A 21,813-nucleotide genomic window follows, 5' to 3' on the forward strand; every position below is an offset into this window, starting at 1 on the left:
TTGACGCTGACGCAGCGCGAAGCGCTCATGTCTCCAAACACACTCCTGGCATCGAGCCCTATCCAAGCCCCCATGCCGCAGGCATGGGCCATCTTTATTACTGCTAAAATGAATGGAAGTCAATGGGAGGTCAATGGCGGACCCCACAGTGACGTGGGGAAAGTCGAGAGCTTTCAAAAAACGTATAATATGTCATTCTAATGTTTTCGGATATATTGTTTTTGCTAAAAATATTATTATTTTTATTATTAGGCCCGAGCCCCTACAAGGCGTAGGGCCTATTGCTTCCGCAACAGACTGTCTGCAGACTGTCTTCACGAAGTTGCACGCTTCGCGCGCAACTTCGTGGCTCCTGTGTCCTAGCAACCCATGCCGTAGGCATGGGACATGCATATTTGTTCTTGCTAGCATGTCAGCGCGAAGCACTCATGTCTCCAAACACACTCCTGGCATCGAGCCCTATCCAAGCCCCCATGCCGCAGGCATGGGCCATGGGTCAATCAGACCCAAGTCATATTTTTCACTGGGTTGCCATGGCGATGTGCGAAAGCGCCCATGTTATCCTAATGGGAAAATTTCCAAATTTTCGTACATTTCAAAGTCTTATAACGACTTACTACCATCAACGACGCACATAAAATTTGGCACAGTGATTCTTCAGGTCGTCCCCGTCAAAAAAGTCCGGGGGGTCAAGTTTGTATTTTGCAGGGTGTTGCCATGGCGATGCCTGGAAAACCCATGTTTTTGCATTTTGTGCATCAGCACTTCAAATGTGTTTTGACTTGTTTGGTGACAAGTGCAGCCCAAAGCTGCAATAAAAAAGGGACAAGTGGCGCGTCAGCGGGGTCGGGGCCGGCCTAGTGCGAAGCACGGCCCGCGAGGGCCGTTCGATGCCACTTGCGGCTTTAATTCTGCATTCTTATCTTTTAATGTTCATTTTATAATGTTTATTTGTGATTATTTATGTTTTCATTTCTTGTATTGTGATTTTAATGCCTTTCTTATTCTATAAAGCACTTTGAATTACTTTGTGTACAAATTGGCTTGCCTTGCCAGTGCCTTTGACAGGGCACATAAAACCTCAGCTATGGCTATTTTTATGAATAATCAAAGTGATGTAAGTGTAGTGATTCACTGTGTCAGAGAATGTTCAGAGGTGTCTAGGTTATGTGTACTTTTGGGGTAAATCTGTCCTGTTGCCACTTAAAAACTACGATTGTTCTGAAATGTGTGGTATCCCTGTAATCACAACTGCGACTTACCTTAGGATTACCCTGGACCATACTCAAACAATCCATTGTAATTTTAAGTTCAACCCTGTAATCAATCAAGTAAAAGCAGGATTCAGTGTGTAGGTGATGTGAGATGTGTCGATATATATGTCGGAATCTCAAAGTCAGTATACATTTCTCTAGCCCTGAATATACCCAGTAATATATGTTAAAAAAAATGTGACACTAGTACTACTACTCTTTGATTTCATCTGGCTAAATAAGGTACAGTACCTTAAGCAAAATGTACTCTGTAATCAAAAGGGAAATGGAGGGTTGAAAGTGCTGAGTTTGAGACCATTAATAATGTGTTGTGTCGATTGCCAAAGGAAAAGGTGAACGTATGAAATGTACTTCCCAAACATATTTTAAACTAAACTGGGGGAGTTGAATTCTTACTCAAAGGCAAGGCAATTTTATTTGTATAGCACAATTCGTACACAAAGTAATTCAAAGTGCTTTACAGAATAAGAAAGACATTAAAATCACAATACAATAAATCAAAACATAAATAATTATGATAAAATTAACATTAAAAGAGAAAAGTACAGAATACAAACATTTCAGTCATATACACAGCTAAACAGAACCATTTAGACAAATGTAATTACAAACCATAAAAATCACCTGACAGACTTCCATAAATAGGCCTTGACTTCCTGGAGCCTGGTCTACAAACACAGCTTCTTGCCAACCGGTTGCTAACTTTGGAATGACTAATGGATCAAGCATCACAATAAATGATTATTTCTCCAGACCTGGTCTAACAATGGGATAGTGTGGTTTATCCCACTGACCAAGGCACAAGGACAAATTTTCTCATATGGTTAATTCATTGCCATTTATCAGTTTCCAATCAAAAAATCAGAACATATCAAAATGTGAAAAGCTATACCTATATTACAATTAAAACATGTCTGAACAAATGCATCAGAAACATTATTCAGCCTCCAAATGGAGTCATAGCAGCCTCCTACTGGAACTCACTGTATGGGGAAAGTGACTGAAGCAGGGCTTGGCTGGTTGGTGAGAGGCTGTGGGTTTATAGCAAAAGTAAAGTTTAAAATTCTCCATAACATATACCCAGCTAAAAAAAACAAAACAAAAACAAAGATTCGAATGGACTCACATGGACATGATTACAATAATGAAATACACCAAAACTGCCAGACAATAAAAGGGTTCAAAACTAAAAAGATTGTATTAAAACATACAATCTTCTTTTGTAGGCCTATAATTTCGAATATTTTTTTGATCAATGTCCTATAGTTTGACCTGTCTGGTTATCCTGGTATGGGTACCTGTTGTAAATTTCATTATTTTGTATGTGCAACATTACATGAGCTACATGACTAATTACACTAAATTACTTGTGCTATTGGACATCATTTGACAGTGAACTCCTGTAACACTTTAACTGTTATTAATTTAGGTCTTTAAGAATGATAATATTCCAATTTCATGTCAAATCAAATGTACCTGAAAAGCAGTGTTTCCCATAAACAGAAGAAACTATGGGCCCCCACAGTCTAACATTGTCCCCCATAAAAGAGCCTGGACTAAACACTGGCAGAACAAAATCTCACTTTGTTGCTCCTTGTATTGTCATTCACATAAAAAGCAACTACACTGTTCAAAAGGACTCCTTAAACATGAAATGCAGACGATAAGTGTAATTTAATCTGTATATTGTCAGTGTGATGACTTCTTGATCAGTGAATGAGTGGGCGGGGCTCTGGGCTTTGGCGCATGCTCAGTCCGCGCTGCCAGCTCAGCTGACCTGACAGCTGCAGATCACAGATCAGACCCAAGACCAGAGCCAGTACTAGACCCGGGACCAGCACCAGAGCCAGACCCGGAGCCGCAGACCCGGAGAGCGGCAGGATGATGGCAGACTCCGGCAGTGAGGACGCGGCGGTCATCGGAAACACGGACATCTCCTCCGCCGAGGCCGAGAACAACCTCCGAAACACGGTGAACTTTCTCTGATGCACAACAAACTGTGGGCTAGCTGCAGAAGTCAGCGCTGGCCTCAGAAAAGGGGCAAATACAGACTTTTATGGGCTTTTAAAACCTGCAAAAGCTAAATCCGTCACAGCTATTCCTACCACAACATATCGTAAAGTTTAGTGAAGACTAGAGCTCAGTGTTCAACTTCACGTTACTGCTAGCCTGCTAACTAGCCTCTGCTGAACTTGGTTGTTCTGAAGAAGTAGCTGAAAACATAAATGGCTTTGATTATCGTATCATTTCACTGGACCAAAGAAACAGTGTTTGCTAAACTGCAGAATGTTTAAATAAGTTTAGGCCAAGAGCACAGCTGAAAGAAAATGACAAATGTAGACAATCTTTATGTGATACAGTTATTTGGATACACATGTTTTAACACGTCCCTGAATATTGTTTATAGGGATAAACAAAACTATACATTGATTAATGATAGTAATTATTAACAATCATAATTTTCTTTAGACTTAGAACGATTAAAGAGCCCATATTACATGATTTTATGATCTGTTATAATGATGCTTCCTCATCAAAAACATGCCTGGAGTTGTGTTTTGTTTCATTCACACATGATTAACACACAAACCCTGCATATTTAGATTTCTTTTATCAAACAGAAGACACTTTGTTCCACCTTGTGATATCATGTGGTAATACAGGAAGTGCTCCATAAACTCCATACACCTTCACTAGAATCATCACAAGGTGGAACATAGCATTTTGAGTTTTGGAGATGTAGACAAGACTAATAATAAAGGATTCCTCAAACATTTGTGAATGAAATAAAACCTAATTCCAGGTATGTTTTTGATGAGCAGCCAATATGACAGCTGAGTTGAGGACTTTATCTGAATAATACTCACACTTGTTCCTTGCCTTGCAGATGGTGGAAAAAGGCACGTCCCTGTTGAAGAAGCTGGAGATCACAGTGTCAGAGGCGGAGAAGAGAACAGGGAAGAACAGTGTAAACATGCAGGAAACCTACACCGTATATCTCATTGAGACACGGTCAGTCACTCTCCTCTCAAACCCAGAGCTCATTTCAATATTTGCTTATAATGTAGTTATCAAACAGAATCAACAGAGTAAATACATGAGCTACAGTCTGTAATGTAAGTAGCCTACACTAATGACAATAAATCTGTAGTGTTTGAATTTAATAGAGACCGACTGATATGTTTGTTTGTTTTTTCATGGACAATACCGATATGTAGGGAAGATTTCAGTCATTTTCCCAAAATTATCTAATTTGAATCATCATTTAAACTCATCCACGACCTTGATTTACTACAAACTGGATAAGAGCAGTGTAGTCACATTTTTGCAGTACTCTCTTTGGACTAAGGTGTTCAGATAAACCTTTATTCATATATTGTAAATATATATATTGGCTGCTGGGCCCAAACAAAACATCGCTTCAGCTGGAGATTTAAGACTGATAGCCGATACGCTAAAAAGTGCAAATATTGGTCAATCAATATATCGGCCAACTCTCCCATCACTGTAAGTTGTATTTGTAAACTCATCACATACCTGATTTGAACGGTCTTAAAAATGTGAAAAACTAGTTCAATTTAAATGGTTTTTAGTGGTCCAAAAGTTATTCCTCATTTACCTTATGCATTCTGAACATCCTAATTATTCACAATGATGAGTTTCTAAGTACTTTTTACAACTCTCAAAGACCAAAGCAGAGTTGTGACTGTAAAGCTTACAACTGGCATGTTAACAGTGCACTTCCTAATTCTCTAACAATAAAACCCTTTATAATTAGATGCAGCCAGTACACAGGGGACTTATTTTGACCTCAAGAGCTGCTTATACAATACATCTGTACTGAGGCAAGACAAATTTTGCTTAAATACATGGTTAAACATTGGGTACAGGCTCTTTAATTAAGAATAAGCTATGAAATTTTGATAATTCTAAAAGTACTGTCTTAGAGTAAGTACATATACACGTTAATAAAAATGGTCCAATGTTATTAAAAATGTGTTGTCAGTATAGTAACATTTCAAACTCCATTTGGTACAAAGTAATAGACTCCAATACCAATTCTGATACCATGATTATAAAAAAAAAACTTCTTTTGAGAGTAGAATGTAATTTTCTACATTAAATAATCATGTTATTTTATATTAAAATGTGATGTTATAGCTGTGTATTCCCTCAGTCGTCCAGGTAGGTTACATAGTGGTCCATGTGCATATACTAGTCTATGTGATCGTGTACCGGTACTTGTGGTACAACTCAAGATCATTCTTAAGCTATTCAGGAAAGATTAATTTCTGTCCTGTGGATGTGACGGTTTTTAATATAGTAATACTTGCTTAAATGGGTAACTAGATTTGATACTAGTTTTAGTATCGATTAGTAACAGATTTTTGATTCTTGTGACAATGCGCGTGTGTGTTTCAGTCCGGCAGACTCGGGCTCAGAGGCAGGCACTCCGGTCCCTGACATGCTCTGGAGACGCTACAGTGACTTTGAGCTGCTGCGCACCTACCTGCTGGTTACCTATCCTTATGTCATCATCCCTCCTCTGCCAGAGAAAAGGGCAAGTGACTGAATACTGCAACCTCTCTGAGCTCTAGTCACATTCAGAATTGTGAATACACTTTTGTACAAGTCTGTTATGACATATTTGTTTTGCTTTTTTGCTTGTTGTGCATGAATAGCTTTCAATAGAAGAATAATTGTCATACTGGTTAATTTAAAATTATAGATAAAAACTATCATACCACTTTATAATAACGACACCTTAATTAGCCTTAATAAAGCAGGAGCAAAGGGTTAGTTGATAATGAACACATTTAGTCAGCTTTAGTAACTAATTAAGGAGTTCAGGTTAGGGTATAATTAAAGCTACAGTATGTAACCTTTTAGCCAAAAAATACACTAAAATAAGAGCTTGTTGTTTTTTTTTTTCATTTTTGGTTGTGTGAACACTGAGAAACGTGTGTTCTTAATGTGAGTGGATTAGGAACAGTAACACTCACAGGCTTATTTGGGCTGGAGGATGGCGGTTACAACCCAGTTAAAGTCTAGGGTAGAAAGAAGTAATAATAACCAAGATGTTAAATTAACTAAGAAGCTATTTATAAGGTAAATGAAGGTCAAGTTTTTACATGAATAAATAACATAAACTTCTTTAAAAAAAGAGGGACTCTCAGATAGAGTATATAATGATAAATCAAAAAGAATATGAATGCATGGAGGCCAAGCCAAAATGGCAGTCACCAAAACAGCATATGTAAATATCGAAAGGCACATAAATGTGAAAACAAATGGGGAGCATAGGGCGCTGTTACGGCGCTTGGCTTTCCATGGAAATGTTGTTCCTTTGCCTGTAAGCTTCTATAGTATGGGTTAAAACTCATTTGTCTCTATGGAGAATGATCCGAAGTATGGTTTTAACTTTCTGTTTCCATAGAATCTGGCAGATGACGTGCCTCCTCTAGAAAGTTACATATCATACTTAAATAGTTATTAAGCCTAAATCATCCTTAATTCATAATGAACAAATAATTGATTAAGTCTTTGTTCATGCTTCATTAAGGCTGATGAAGGTGTAGTTACTACTTATATATAAGTGCTAACAAAATTACTTTTGAACTTCAAAGGCAACAGCTGAATATAGTTTAGTGTATTTTTCTTTTTCTGAGCCATATTTACTAAAAAAACATTTCAGATAGGAGTTGTAGTAACAGTCTTTTGCTGTGGTGCAGGCAGAGTTTGTGTGGCACAAGCTATCTGCAGATAACCTGGACCCAGACTTCGTGGAACGACGCAGAGTGGGGCTGGAGAACTTCCTGTTACGAGTAGCATCACATCCTCTTCTGTCCAACGACAAGATCTTCTTCCTCTTCCTGACTGATGTGAGAATATACTGAACAATACAATCACACACAATAAACAGAAATGGCTTTCTGTACCTTTACATTGTCCACACAGATGTACTATTCAGAATCTAAAAGGAATCAAGCCACTGGGGCAAATGGCCATGGCTTACCATTAAAGGAACTGTATGTAGCCTGTGCTCAAACTGTTTTTAGGAAAACAACTGAACCTGTGTTGCCAGATAGAGGCTGTGTACAAGTTTTTGTCTTTCTCATTATATGGACAGTCCATGCCTCATATGAAAGGCTCAGAGCCTCCAAATTCACTCTGAGCTGCAGAGGCTGCACCAGCACTGATTCATGTTTGTCTGCAGGTGCTGGGGTTTAAGTAGTAATGATTCAGATTAGTGAGAGTCCTTTTAGGTTTAAACCAAGTGGATTTCAGCATTGAAATTGGCAAACCAAATGAGAGGCTTGTGTGAGGCTCATTCTGCTTTCTGGATTATTGTCTTGAGAATCAAAATACCAAATTATAACATATATAAATGGGCCATCATATCCAGTGTTTTAGATCAATGAAACATCTTAATCTTACTTACAGTTTCTTTTAGGCCAGTGCACACTTTGGAGCTTTAACCTACACTTTTCCAGAACAGGCTTTAACACAACCTGAGGATACTTTAATGTGTTTATCTATTGATTTTCATCTAAATAAATTCTGTTTTGTAATGTGACTCAATGACTGTCAAGTCCCTTTTCCAAGTAACAGTACATAATAAAAACAAATGAATGCAAATACAAAAACATAGCCAAGCCTAACGTCCATCCACAGTCCAGTGGTGGATCAAGGCCTGCACTTCCAGTTTAGGTTTTCATTTAGAGTTTGGTTCACAGTGAATACACGTCCAGGAGCTTTAATAATTTAGAGAAGAACCATACATGATTTTGTAATTTAAAGATCCAAGCATTCTAAATCTTTGCAACCTTTACAATTTGATAATTGTTCAAATTGTGATCCATTGAACAGCCCTACTATTGGGCCTTTAAATGGAGTAACCTAAGGGGCCAATTTCCTTGTGGATTCTCTCTGACTGGAGTTGTTTTGTTTAGGAGAAAGGGTGGAGAGATGCTGTTCTGGAGACTGGGTTTCAGGACAAGGTAACAGTAACAGTATGTGGTGACAAACCTGTCTAATCCTTTTATATCATTATAATGTGTATCATGTGTTAAACAGGTGGACTCCAGGCTGAAGTCTCTGAGTGCTTCTTTCAGAGTGAAGAACCCAGATAAGTATGTACCTGGAGCTTCTATTGACATGCTACTTTACATTTGAACTGAGTAGTTTGACTAATGGCAGAATATTGTGCAGGCGATTCACAGCACTCAAACAGTACAGCGACGAGCTCAACGCGGTCATCTCACAACTGCTGCGAGTGCGAGCCGTGAGTACTGTCACTTGTTACCACAAAGATGTTTTCTGTTTTACATGATAAATTTGCATGAACACATTTGAACCAGTACCAGCCTATTATATTTCAATACATAATACTACATTTAAAAATTGTGTATGTGTATATATATTTTACATATTACAAAAACTGTGAGACACAATATCATCAGCAGAGTCAATCAACTTTCAAACATTCTGCTCCGTCACTGCTTCATTTACATTCACCTTCCACAACTTCCTCTCACGCAGCATTATCCGTCACTCTCTTCTTCCTCATTTTCACTATACTGTACTAGTAAGTATTTGGTTCTGCTGGTTGCTGGTTCACAGCAAGAAGGTTCTGGGTTTGGTTCCCGAGTTGTCCCGGTTTTTCTGTGCAGGGTTTGCATTTTTCTCCTGTGCCTGGGTGGGATGTAATTTTCAAGACATTTTTTTTTCTAGGCCTAATGTGTAATAATAAAATGTTTTGTGGGGAACGTGGCTGTAGACTTAACCAATATGGGATAAAGTACTCAAAGAGTAACTGTCTGGTAGAACATCTGATTTATAATTTGAAATTAATATAATTAGGACTTAACATTATAATGCACAAAATCTGGTATTGACCACAAAGATCTGAAAAAATCTCTACCACTGATCCCATGTTATTTGAGAACATTTAACCAAAAATGTTGTTGTAAATGCTAACCAAACTTGTTTCTTCAGAGAGTAGCAGACCGGCTGTATGGAGTCTACAAGGTCCATGGAAATTATGGACGGGTTTTCAGGTGCAGATGTTGTTTTTCTTTTCTAAAATTCATCAATTGACTTGAAGTAGGGAAAGCATTGACTATACTGTGTGTGCTGGTCTGTGTCTGTCCCGCTGTAGTGAGTGGAGCGCTATAGAGAAGGAGATGGGAGATGGTCTACAGAGTGCAGGACACCACATGGACACGTGAGGGGCTGTCTCCTGTGCATTATCAGGGCTACATGTATTTATGAAGTTGAAACTCTGTATGTGTGTTTGCAGATATGCAGCCTCCATAGATGATATTTTAGAGGAGGAGGAGCACTACGCGGACCAGCTCAAAGAGTATTTATACTACACTGAGGCTGTGAGGTGAGTGTGTGTGTCTGGACTATGCATTGTTCATATTGGTTAATTGTTAACATTTGGTGACATTTGGAATTGGTTATTGATTGATATTGCCCACTACAAAAAATAAAAACAACACTCCAGGTAGTACAGGTTTTTATGAAGCTTTAGTTTTATCAGATATTTTTTAAAATCATGTGAAATATTATTCCAATACATTTAGACTTAATATTTAAAAGAAAATGCTATTATATACTGGGTGTCCATAAAGTCTCTTTACAATTCAAAAAAATTATTGCAAAGAATCAGTTAAATATCTTAATCAGGCTTGTTCTGTTGTGTTCAGTGATTTCCAAATGTATTTTTTTTTTTTTTTACTTCATTTAATTTACCTCTATATAGGCACCATTAGTTGCACAAAGCACATCAAGACAGAACTGGAGTTCTTGCCATGTTCTCTGTAGCATAGCCTCATCAATAGTTGCAATCGCATCTGTTAACTTTTGCTTTAGTTCACTAATGTCCCATATCTTTGTTTGATACACGATATCTTACACAAAGCTGCATAGAAAGAAATCCTTGGTGGCCACAGAATTGGTCCATCCCTTCCAATCCAACGGAATGGAAATGTTTGATTGAGGAACTCACGAAAAATGCTGTGTGATTTAAAAGTACAATGGAACAAATCAAATTAATATATCTTATCACTTGCCTTTGTAATTAAATTCCAAAATTGTAAAGGGACTTTATGGACACCCTGTATATTGTATGACAAACTATGTGATGGGATTTCATACATATCGACACAAATCCCACAAGACGAGACACGACACAAACTTGGTTCCATTACTTATTTCCAGTAAAAGTACTGGTTGCACAGTTACACTACAAATTAATATCATGGCTATTGCATTTAAGCTAATGTAATGCAATCAATATTGAAACTTCCAAAAATGCTGTGAATTCTGTGTATGTTGTCAGGTCGGTGTGTCGTAAACATGAGCTGCTGCAGTATGAGGTGGAGATGGCAGCTCAGGACCTGGCCTATAAGAAGCAACAGAGAGAGGAGCTGGTCACTGGGGTAAAGGATATCACATAGGTTTACTTTATGTACACTCCCATTGTTGCGAGAGGGCCGGAGACTCATCCCAGACTGATAAATTGGTAGAACTCTGTTCAGTGCCACTCATATTAGTCTGACAGGAGCCAGGTCCAAACCTCTGTCAGAAAAAAAAGCATTTTAGAGCAGACAATAGTATGTCTAAAATAATAAAATTTGCTGATTGCGACAATTCAGATTTGATTTGATTGTGATGAATTTTGCAGCCCTATATGAGATTCTTGTTTTAATTCATTCATATTTCAATTTTCTGTTAAATGTAACACCCTTTCAAGTATATAAAATGTGCACTGCAAAGTTAATGTAAAATTCTAAATGTATCACAATTCTAATCATAAAATTTGGTAATGCTTATTAGCTATTTTTTCTAAATGGGTTATCCCCAAATCCTGTTGTTCTTTATTACACACGAAGCTGTCTCTATGTCTGTGCATCATATGTAATAAAATGAATCCCTGTATTAACCCTGTGTGCTTGTGTGTTTACAGACAGTGCGGGTGTTCTCTCTCAAAGGCATGACCTCTAAGCTGTTTGGGCAGGAGAGTCAGGAGCAGAGGGAGCAGAGACTGGCCGCTTTGGAACAGGGCATCCAGGAGGGAGAGGAGCTGCTCAAGGACAAGAACCACGAGTGCCAGTCAGTTCACAAATTCAAACTCGATTTCCATACAAAGGAATAGACTTGATACTCCACACCAATTCTGATACCACAATAATGAAAAACTACAAACACTTGATCATTTTTTACATTAAATCATAGTACTTTCTTTTATATTGCCATGTGGCCTTATATCTGTGTAATCCCTCAGTCGTCCAGGTAGGTTTCATAGTGGTCCATGGGCGTATACTAGTCTATGTGTCTTATACTTGTTTTGACACAACTCAAGATCATTCTAAAGCTTTTCAGGAAAGGTTCATATCTGTCCTGTAAATGTGACATTTTTTGTAGTTAAATGAGTTTTTGACAACCCTAGTTCACACTTCAGTTCAGCACGGTCGCTAAATGTATAGATATTGTATTATCAGCTATCGCAATGGTCAGTATCGTAACAAACTAAGTACTTCCCCAAAACTCATCTTTCCATCTGACAGAGACTACTTTAAAATCACAATAAAACACTGGAGGAATAGCTGCCACCGGTACTCTTTAGCTCTAAAAGCACAATAAAAGCCCACTAAAAATGTTCAAAGGGAGAGTGTAAAATCATACCTGTCACCAGCCAGCAGAAGTCGAGACTGATGCTTTGCCACAGGATGACCCTTGCTGTCAGCCACATGTGCAATAGTTACAAAAATACATACATAAAAATACAACTGAAAATAACCAGACATTAGATAACAAAATACTAATGGAGGAGGGTTAAAAATTCTCATCTTTGTTGATAATAATTAATTTAATAACATGAAATTTAAAAGTAATTGGCTTTGTACATTATGCCAGAAATATGTATAAATTTTGTTACGTGTTATAAAAAGCTGGTAATAAGATCCTTTTGTAATTTCCTACATGTGTCAACTTAAATTGTGATTTTGACAGATTTAGTCCTACTAGTTTACCTGCAGGTCCAGTCTTGCTCACAAGGGGGAGATATAGTGCTGCATTTCCTGTACACAATAACTTTTTCTCTGAGATGGTGTTTTCGCAATACTAAAATTTCAAACTCGATTTCAAAATTAAGGAACAGATGCAACACTCCATACTGACTCCAATATCACAATAATAATAAAAAAACACTCTTTACTTAGACAATCAAATGTAATTTGCAATATTAAATCATAGTATTCTTCTTACTGTGTGGCCTTCTATGTGTGTAATCCCTCAGTTGTCCAGATAAGTCCCATAGTGGTCCATGGGCATATACTAGTCTGTGTGGTTTTATACTTGTTCTGATACAGCTCAGGATCATTCTAAAGATATTCAAGAAAGGTACATTTCTGTCCTGTGAATACGACTTTTTTTTAGTATTGCTACACACTCAAATGAGTATCTAGTTTCGATACCAGTTTAGTATCGATTAGTATCTGATTTTTGAGATGAGAACAACCATGATATTTACTATATCCAATTATCTTTCAATATTATGTGTACCTTTTTATTTCTACTTTGTATTGCATTATTTGAGTGGTAGTGAGTTGAATAATTAAATCAATGTTGCTGGTGCTAAATGACTGCTCTCTCTCTGTGTCTCTCTGTCTCTGTCTGTCTCTCTCTGTCTCTCTTCTCTCAGGGAGTTTGTGCAGTCTGCGTGGAAAGACATTGAGCGCTTTAAGGAGCAGAAAGATCGCGATTTACGAGAAGCTCTTATCAGCTACGCCATCATGCAAATCAGCATGTGCAAAAAGGTACCACTGTCATTCACTGCACAGCTACTCTGCTGGACCTACACAGGGCAATTTATATGAAGACACTGTATCTTGAGGTGCCAGATGTTTGTAACACCTGCCATGTGCTTTACAATACTTTACATAGAAATTGAAAGTCTGCAATCGTGTCTATCTATCTCCATGACTTCAGATGGCCGTGACTGACAAGCAGATTGACCAATCAGAGAAATGCATGCTCTGTTTGTATCAAAACAAACATGGCGTCTTATGAGTAAAAAAGCATGGACGTATAATAAGATCTGGAAGATGAACCAAAGATGTTGTTTTCAATAGTTTGTGCTCACTGACACAAAATGCCCAAATTAGTTTTTTTTTCCACATTACTGGGCTAGCACTGCCCACGTGTGATGACAGAAAGGTGCGCCAAATTTTCACAGTTTATGTTGTGAAAATACAGAAGAATCCCTATAAGATCTGACTTTTGAGAAAGCTGCAGATGCCCTGTCAGCCGAATGCGGGCAGGTTGAATTCCCCAAAAAATGCATTGTTCTCTATGGGAGAATTCTTTATGAGCCAGAGCTCCCAGGAGCTGTAATACCTGTGTGCTACTAACTGATCTCGCACAGGGATGGAGGGGGAGTGTCTTATCCACTTCTTATTATAGATCCATGTAAAAAAAAAAAAAAAAAAGAGTATTGAGGAAAAAATGTGTTCTGTCCTTTGACAACATCAGATTTTGCACATCATTTAATGTGTTATGCTTCTGATTACACAAACATCAAATTATAAATCTGATGTTGCAACCAGACAGTTATGCTTTCAATTAGAATACTGGTAAGCCTACTTGTACTTGAGTACTAGTTTCACCAAATACTTTATAGTCTTATTAGAGTACTTCATTTTGACTACAACATTGTACAAAAGGACAGACTTTTTCATTTTAGTTTTTTCTTTATCGTCATGACATCATAGATTCTCACTGAAGTCGCCAAAACTATTAATGACACATATGGGATGTAGTAAACAAAAATAAACTTAAAATAACTAGTTTAGATTTACCCTTTGCTTTGACCACTACTTTGCACTTTTGGCATTACATGACCCTGAGCCAGGTGAAGTGAAAACCATTTCATTTCATCATGAAGGTCACTAAGGGAAGGCCAAGAGTTTGCAGCGCCGTTGACAAGGGTGGATACCTTGGGTGGATACCTTGCCAAATAATTATAATTTTACTTTTTTCTTGGCTACATAATTCCATTATCTTGCATCACATATTTGATTCTATATGTATATAAAATGTAAAGTAGTAAATGAAAAAAAAAAACATTGAATAAGGGGGTGCATACTTACACTTGAGTAATATAATTTTGAAGTACTTACAGTGGGGCAAAAAAGTATTTAGTCAGCCACCAATTGTGCAAGTCCCACTTAAAAAGATGAAAGAGGCCTGTAATTTTCATCATGGCTACACTTCAACTATGAGAGACTGAATGGGTGGAAAGAATCCAGGAAATCACATTGTAGGATTTTTATGAATTAATTGGCAAATTCCTCAGTAAAATAAGTATTTGGTCACTTACAAACAAGCAAGATTTCTGGCTCTCACAGACCAGTAAATGTCTTTAAGAGGCTCCTCTGTCCTCCACTCGTTACCTGTATTAATGGCACCTGTTTGATTGTTTGAAGTTGTGGACAGGTGTCTTTTATACTGATAACAAGTTCAGACTCCAAACTCCACTATGGCCAAGACCAAAGAGCTGCCAAAGGACACCACAAACAAAACTGTAGACCTGCACCAGTCTGGGGAGACTGAATCAGCAATAGGTAAGCAGCTTGGTGTGAAGAAATCAACCATGGGAGCAATTATTAGAAAATGGAAGACATACAAGACCACTGATGATCTCCCTCGATCTGGGGCTCCATGCAAGACCTCACCCCGTAGAGTCAAAATGATCACAAGAACAGTGAGCAAAAATCCCAGAACCACACTAAAACAGAACTTTTTGGTAAAAACTCAACTTGTTGTGATTGGAGGAGAAAGAATGCTGAGTGGCATCCAAAGAACACCATACCTGCTGTGAAGCATGGGGGTGGAAACATCATGCTTTGGTACGGTTTTTCTGCAGTGACCAGGACAACTGATCCGTGTAAAGGAAAGAATCAGTGGGGCCATATATCGTGAGATTTTGAGTGAAAACCTCCTTCAGCAAGGGCATTGAAGATGAAACGTAGCTGGGTATTTCAGCATGACAATGATCCCAAACACACCGCCCCGGCAACGAAGGAGTGGCTTCATAAGAGGCATTTCAAAGTCCTGGCGTGGTCTAGCCAGTCTCTAGATCTCAACCCCATAGAAAATCTTTGGAGGGAGTTGAAAGTCTGTGTTGCCCAGCGACAGCCCCAAAACATCACTGCTCCAGAGGAGATCTGCAGGAGGAATGAGCCAAACTACCAGCAACAGAAAACATTTGACCTCTGTCATTGCCAACAAACGGTTTAACAAAGTATTGATATTAATTTTGTTATTGACCAAATACTTATGTTCAACCATAACTTGCAAATAAATTTTGTAAAAGACAATGTGATTTTCTGGATTTTTTTCTCATTCTGTTTCTCTTAGTAGAAGTGAACCTATGTTGAAAATTACAGGCCTCTCTCATCTTTTTAAGTGGGAGAACTTGCACAATTGACGGCTGACTACATACTTTTTTGCCCCTCTTCATACTCTCATTTGAGTTCAGTTTTTGCCTACTCAACTCTTCTAGTTGTACAGCTCTTTGAATACAGCTTTCTCCCTTTTTCGACATCTTACCCCTCTCCCATCATGCTCTTGTGTTACAAACATGGTCATTGTTGCTGTAACTGTTCTCTTGTGTTCTCAGGGAGTCCAGGTGTGGTCCAATGCCAAGGAGTGCTTCAACAAAATGTGAGCCACTTTTCAACCAAACTGTAGCCCCTCAGATGCAGCCACGGTGGGGGAACTTTTTAGCCCTGCCCTCTCTCCTCTGGTTCTGGAAATCAAATCCTCATAAATTTTCCCCATATCCTGCAAGGAAAGAGTAAATACGTAATCCTATGAGGTAACTTTTCACAGCACAGTTATATTAAAACAAAAATATTAGAAAATATTTTGGTAACACTTTATAATAATAACTACACTTAATTCATAATGAACAAATATTTTATTAAGAATGATTCAGACTTGGTAACTACTTAAGGGAGCACTAGCCAAGTTATATGTCAGATCTGTGGAGAGGCTTGGTAGTTGCTAAGCCTGAATCATTTTTTATAAACTATATGTTCATTATGAAGTCTCTGTTCATGCTTTGTAAATGGTCTTATTATAAAGTTGTTGTTTTTTTAAATAAATTTGAAAATATGGCACAGTACATTTCATAACTTAAACAAAATCACATGTGTGTTCTTATTAGAAATGTTATGCTTTATGGGCGTTACTTGGGTAATTTATCTAAAAGGAGTCACGTAAAGACCGAACCAATTTCTCTCACAGCTGCTGATTATAAAGTAATCTGCCAAAACAAAAAAAAACTAACCAGGATATTCACTAGTCATATAAAACTGAACATTTTGGAAGCAAAGATCATAAATGATTTTCTTCAATTTAATATTATTCTATATACAAATATTACAAGGTCACAGGGGATCATAAAATGGTTGTTAATTTAATTTATTTTTTTTTATTTTATTTTTTTTTCAAATTTCGCAATTGTCTGTAAAATTTTTAAAGTGCATATGACAGGTTTTTCACTGAAACACAGTTGACATTTAGGATTCTATTTCCTGATTAGACTGATAGACTTAGAACACACTTAATCCCATGACTGTTACCTAGCAACCATAATGTTAACAAGAGCCAAAGCTGATCTAATATTCACAATAGTTATACAAATAAATATATACAATAACATTTTTATTTTGTTGAAAAATGTATTCCAAAAATTGTCTCTGCATTTTGTATTAAACTTTTTTTTTTCCACAAACTGCCACTGATGTAAAACTATGATAAATATTGACGACAGGTACTATTTCCCCAAACCAAGTCATACGATAACATGAAAACCTGTTATATGTACTTTAACTTCTGTAGATACATACAATTGTCAGTTTTGTAAAGCACAAATGCTGAAATCCCTTATTTGAACTGCTTTTGGTGGTTTGTGTTAAAGTGGAGCCCGGATCTCCTGTCTGCCCCTCTTCTCTGTCACGTTTTAATAAGCTCTCTCATACCAGAGGCCTGTGCACCCAAGGTCACCTACAACTTACAGTTTCAGTGCACATGGAGCGACTTTGCAGAGCTATTTTATGCGGTGCAGCTAAGACAATTTGCGAGTAAATTTTCCTCAAGGTAAAAGTAATGAGATTTAAGGTGTTAAACGTATGAATCACAATGTTTTTTAGATACACTAGATGGTGCTGTCAACTACCAAAAGTAGATTTGTACAGGCAGCCTTAACAAATGTTAGAGCTAAAATGTAGAAACAAAATAAAACATATCCATATCGAAATGTCTAAAATTAAATATCTAATTTTAATGGACGAAAAGGTTTGTGGATGGCTAAAAGTACACAAACACTACCAGTCAAGAGTTTGGATAAATTTTTTCTTTTTTTTTTTGTTGTTTGTTCTTTATGTAGTAAACAAAAATTAAACTCAAAATAATTCCAAACTTGTTTTAGATTTTCAAATATAGCTTTGCGCTCTTGGCATTTCTTGACCCTAACAAGTGGAAACCATTTCAGGAGATGGTTTGAAGCACTGACAAAGCAAAGGGTGTCTACTTAGAGGATTTGAATTTGAGATTTTTTTTGTTGAACTTTTTTTTCCATTGCTACGTAAGTCCATACTCTGTCATCTGTATATATCTGAAATGTAGAAAGTAGTAAACACAGTAGTAACACTGAAAGAATGGGTGTGTCCAAACTTTTGACTGGTTGTGTTTGTAGAATAAACACAAATGAATGGGCGACAGTAGGGTAGATCCAAGTCCCACTTTAAGAATCAGACCAGAGTTAAAATAAAATTTTCTAAAGCTATGGATTTAGTCCATTAAACATGACATTTTCTTTGACTAAAACAAAACAAAAAATCAGAGTTATCAAAGACGTACGTGTGTATTTTCATATTAACTGAATTCAAGGGCTAACTAATGACAAGAGGTCTTTACTTGATTAATATAAATGGATTTGAACTTAAAGCTGCACTATGTAACTTTTCTGGTGGTTGGTCTATCGCCTGCTTGTTTCCATGGAGATGTCATTGCTTTACCTAGAATGTTCCCCAGTACGGCATTAAACGTATCTGTCTCACGTTTATTGCTGCAGGTGCATATACCATTCAATATTCTTATTGCGTACGGAATCATCTCTCCACAGATCTGACCTTTAACTTGACTGGGATACATCAGATTCATGAGATATTTAATGCTGTGGAATTTTGGAAGGAAGTACGTGGTGGACCCTTAACTGGTAAAGTTACATGGTGCAGCTTTAAAGTGAAAATTTACATTGTAGATTTATTTGTGTTGCCCTCTTTTGGCAGATATACTGTGTACGTTATCTTTGAAGCCAACTTTAAATGTGCCATTAAAGGTGCACTATGCAGCTTTTGTGCGTTCACCCACCTCTCTGTCTCCATGGAGATGTTATTGCTTTGCCTGGAATGCTTTTTTATTCCTTTAGTCGTATTTTTATTACTTCTTTAAAACCATTCAAACTTACTATGATTGGGATTGCCTGTCCACAAATTTACAGATAATTGTAATGCCATGCTGTGGAACTTTTTTTTGGCAAAGTGGTAACATATCCATGGAGACCATAGACTGTATAAAGGAATGGACTAAGGCAGTGTGACGTCACCCTTAACGTTCAGCTCCAGTCAAATGAAGCACATCGAGGCTAGCAGTTATAACGGCAGATTTGGAATAAAATTGCATATTGGGAATTCCAACCGCGAGTATCATAGCAACCAGAGAGCCAATCCGAATCGACGCTGTTGTAGGTAACCCTTCCCACCTGCACCACTGGTTTAGCAATCAAACCTGTTGCTAACACTGGCAGGAGCGACCTCGGGGGGAAAAAGGCACCTGATTTGCCTGTTATTAATGTTCATATATTGATTTACAGACACAATAGTGAACTAAAAGGATCATACAGAGCGGGTTAATGTGAATATTTTAAGACCGAAATGACGAGCCTGACAGCAGCAGTTACAGAGAGAGGGACGACAGTTTTTTAATATAAAGTGAATTGTGGCCAGAGTCAATGGAGCCGGAAGCGCGTCCATGAACACTTCCTGTTTGGGACGCAGGGGCTAGCGGGTTAGCTATGCCCATTTATATATACAGTCTATGGTGGAGAGGAGCAGTTGACCGGCCGGAAAAGTGAACTCAAAATGTTGTATTTGTAAATGTTATTGTTTTACGTTAAGCTTGTAAGATGCTTGCCTAAGGTGTCCTAACCCAACAACACACCTCTATTGTGCCTTAAAACCATTCACCAGTCACTTAAGAGACGTTCATTGGGTCTGTAATCACTCACTGCAGTTTCTACTTGAATTTGTGCCTATATAAAGTTTGTGTATTAAGTTTGCCAATTATAATAGTGCAGATGCAATGTGTGTATGCTATTGGCTGTTGGCTTACATATTTTCTTTGCTGTTTGACCAAAAATGCACTAAAACATTACCAGACATCATTCATTAATCAAATAATTTTCACCAAATGAGAAAAACTTAAAAAATGTTTACTATATTTGCTTATTTTAAAGGTGCTGTACCTGATTTTTACAGTCTTATAAACGTGAAAAACAGAACTAATTAATTTGCAGTGGTCCAAAGTTATTCCTTACTTACCTTGTGTATTCTGATTATCCTAATTATTCACCGTGATGAGTTTATAAGCGCTTTTCACAACTCGCAGAGACCAGTGCAGCGCTAACGACAGCTAGCATGCTAACACGGTAATCAAAAACACTTCTTAATTAGATGCAGAGAGTTCGCAACAGATATTTTGACCTCAAGAGCTGTTTATACAATACATCTGTTCTGGGGCAAGAGCCTTTTAGTACAATGTTAATTTTGCTTTGTTTTACACTGTTGCACAATGACATTTGATTTCACACAATGCCTTATATTTGGAAAAATGTTTTAACTTTTGCCCGAACCAAGATTCCGTCTGAATGGGTCTCTTTGCTGTATGTTTTCTATGTTAAATGTTTAATACAAATTGTTGCTTTCATAATCATTTTTGCCAAAACACTAATAAAAGTCTTTACAATGACATTTCCAGGTTTTTCTTCTTATTGTGTAATAACAAGGACAACATTCATGACACTAACCTTATTCCCCAGATGAAGTATTGGTATGATAGGATATGAATGATGTCGACGAGTTTATCTTTTTAAGGATAATTATCTTGAAGTGCTTCCAAAGGAAGGAAATTAAGTTAATACAAAAATGATCACTGCAGAGAATGATGACTGGAGCTTAATAAAGTTCATATGACTCCTTAGTCACATTTAGACTACAAACCTTTCTTAAAGAGGGGGTGTGCAAAACTGACTCATTATTCCCTCACCAAAAACATGCCTAAAGAGGTTTTATATGTAATCCATGCATGTTTGACTAATTTAGCGATCTCTCTAGGGCCCTTTTCGCCCTATTTGGTCAGCTGTAATATTCTGTCTAAGGCTCCACCCACAAGCCTACGTCACCCACGCTCCTACATGACATTTCTTCATAAACGTACAAAAACATGATACAAAACTGTACACAACAACTTGACAAACCTGATGCGATGTGCAGTAGTTTCATTAGTGGGATAGTGCTCTGAAGGGGGAGTGACTTAACATGGAGAGTAAAGTGAGGGGTCTCAGCATAAAAAACAAAACTGAATCTTATAAACCATGTTGTTGTTTCTGGTAAATACTGTATAGCATTTTCAAAACAATAAAAGGCAACATGATGATCTATGTATGTTATGTATTAATAACAGTTAATACCCCATAAAAGTGTAATAATAAAATAATAAAAAGTGTTAACTATTATATGTGTTAATATTAGTTTAGCTATATAGTCGTTTTGCCAATAGTGGTGAAGTTGAAAATTGTACTTCTTGGTTGGACACGTGCATACATAGAGGTAATGCTATAACCGTTACCTAGCAACCATAAGGTAAACAAAGTCCAAAACTCACCTAATTTACACAATAGTTATGATGCCACTGTCACATAACTGTAAAACTACAACAAATATTTACTACTGGTACAATCCCACCAAACCAAGTCAGAATTAGAACTAATCCAATAATTCCATGCATTTCAGAAGATGTCGTAGAGGTTTAAACTACAGAGTTAGCAGCTTTTACACAGAATAAGACCCTATGGAGACACACCCATGTGACCCGTGTCTGTTTTGTGACACTTGTATGCAGTTATTGTTGTAATAACTGTACGTAATGTTGTGTACACAGAACTCTGCTCTGCTCATTGCACTTTGGATTGGACGCTTTTTTTTTTTTTTTTTAAGTGGGTTAAATCATTGTCTTCCATATAGACAGGCAGATGAACATAGACATACACCAGGAACAACTATACAATGTCATCTGCTGCTGTTTAGTCCTGGTTTAGTCCTGGTTTAGACCTTTAGTCCTGGTATAGTCGTGATCTAGTACAGCTCTTTTGGGGTGTTCCTGGTCTGCAGTGGTCAGTATC

The 21,813-nt window shown here is 37.4% G+C and overlaps 1 protein-coding gene across 1 annotated transcript; it reads left to right on the forward strand.

The window, feature by feature from the left end:
• The first annotated feature begins 3,026 nt into the window (after nucleotides 1-3,026).
• Nucleotides 3,027-20,382, forward strand: LOC117389216 (sorting nexin-4). Its single transcript, XM_055230801.1, has 14 exons — nucleotides 3,027-3,245; nucleotides 4,162-4,286; nucleotides 5,697-5,839; nucleotides 7,011-7,156; nucleotides 8,228-8,275; nucleotides 8,352-8,407; nucleotides 8,487-8,559; nucleotides 9,273-9,334; nucleotides 9,436-9,501; nucleotides 9,577-9,666; nucleotides 10,624-10,723; nucleotides 11,251-11,396; nucleotides 12,988-13,102; nucleotides 15,967-20,382. The coding sequence occupies exons 1-14, from the start codon at nucleotides 3,156-3,158 to the stop codon at nucleotides 16,012-16,014; spliced, it is 1,308 nt and encodes a 435-aa protein (XP_055086776.1). The 5' UTR covers nucleotides 3,027-3,155; the 3' UTR covers nucleotides 16,015-20,382.
• The last annotated feature ends 1,431 nt before the right edge of the window (nucleotides 20,383-21,813 follow it).

Source organism: Periophthalmus magnuspinnatus, chromosome 21 (assembly GCF_009829125.3).
Source record: "Periophthalmus magnuspinnatus isolate fPerMag1 chromosome 21, fPerMag1.2.pri, whole genome shotgun sequence".
Lineage (NCBI taxonomy): Eukaryota > Metazoa > Chordata > Actinopteri > Gobiiformes > Gobiidae > Periophthalmus > Periophthalmus magnuspinnatus.

Coding starts and splice junctions, on each gene's coding strand:
- LOC117389216 (XM_055230801.1), top strand. CDS start 3,156: ATGATGGCAGACTCCGGCAGTGAGGACGCGGCGGTCATCGGAAACACG. Junction 4,287..5,696: donor GTATATCTCATTGAGACACG/GTCAGTCACTCT, acceptor TGTGTGTTTCAG/TCCGGCAGACTCGGGCTCAG. Junction 9,667..10,623: donor TACTACACTGAGGCTGTGAG/GTGAGTGTGTGT, acceptor GTATGTTGTCAG/GTCGGTGTGTCGTAAACATG.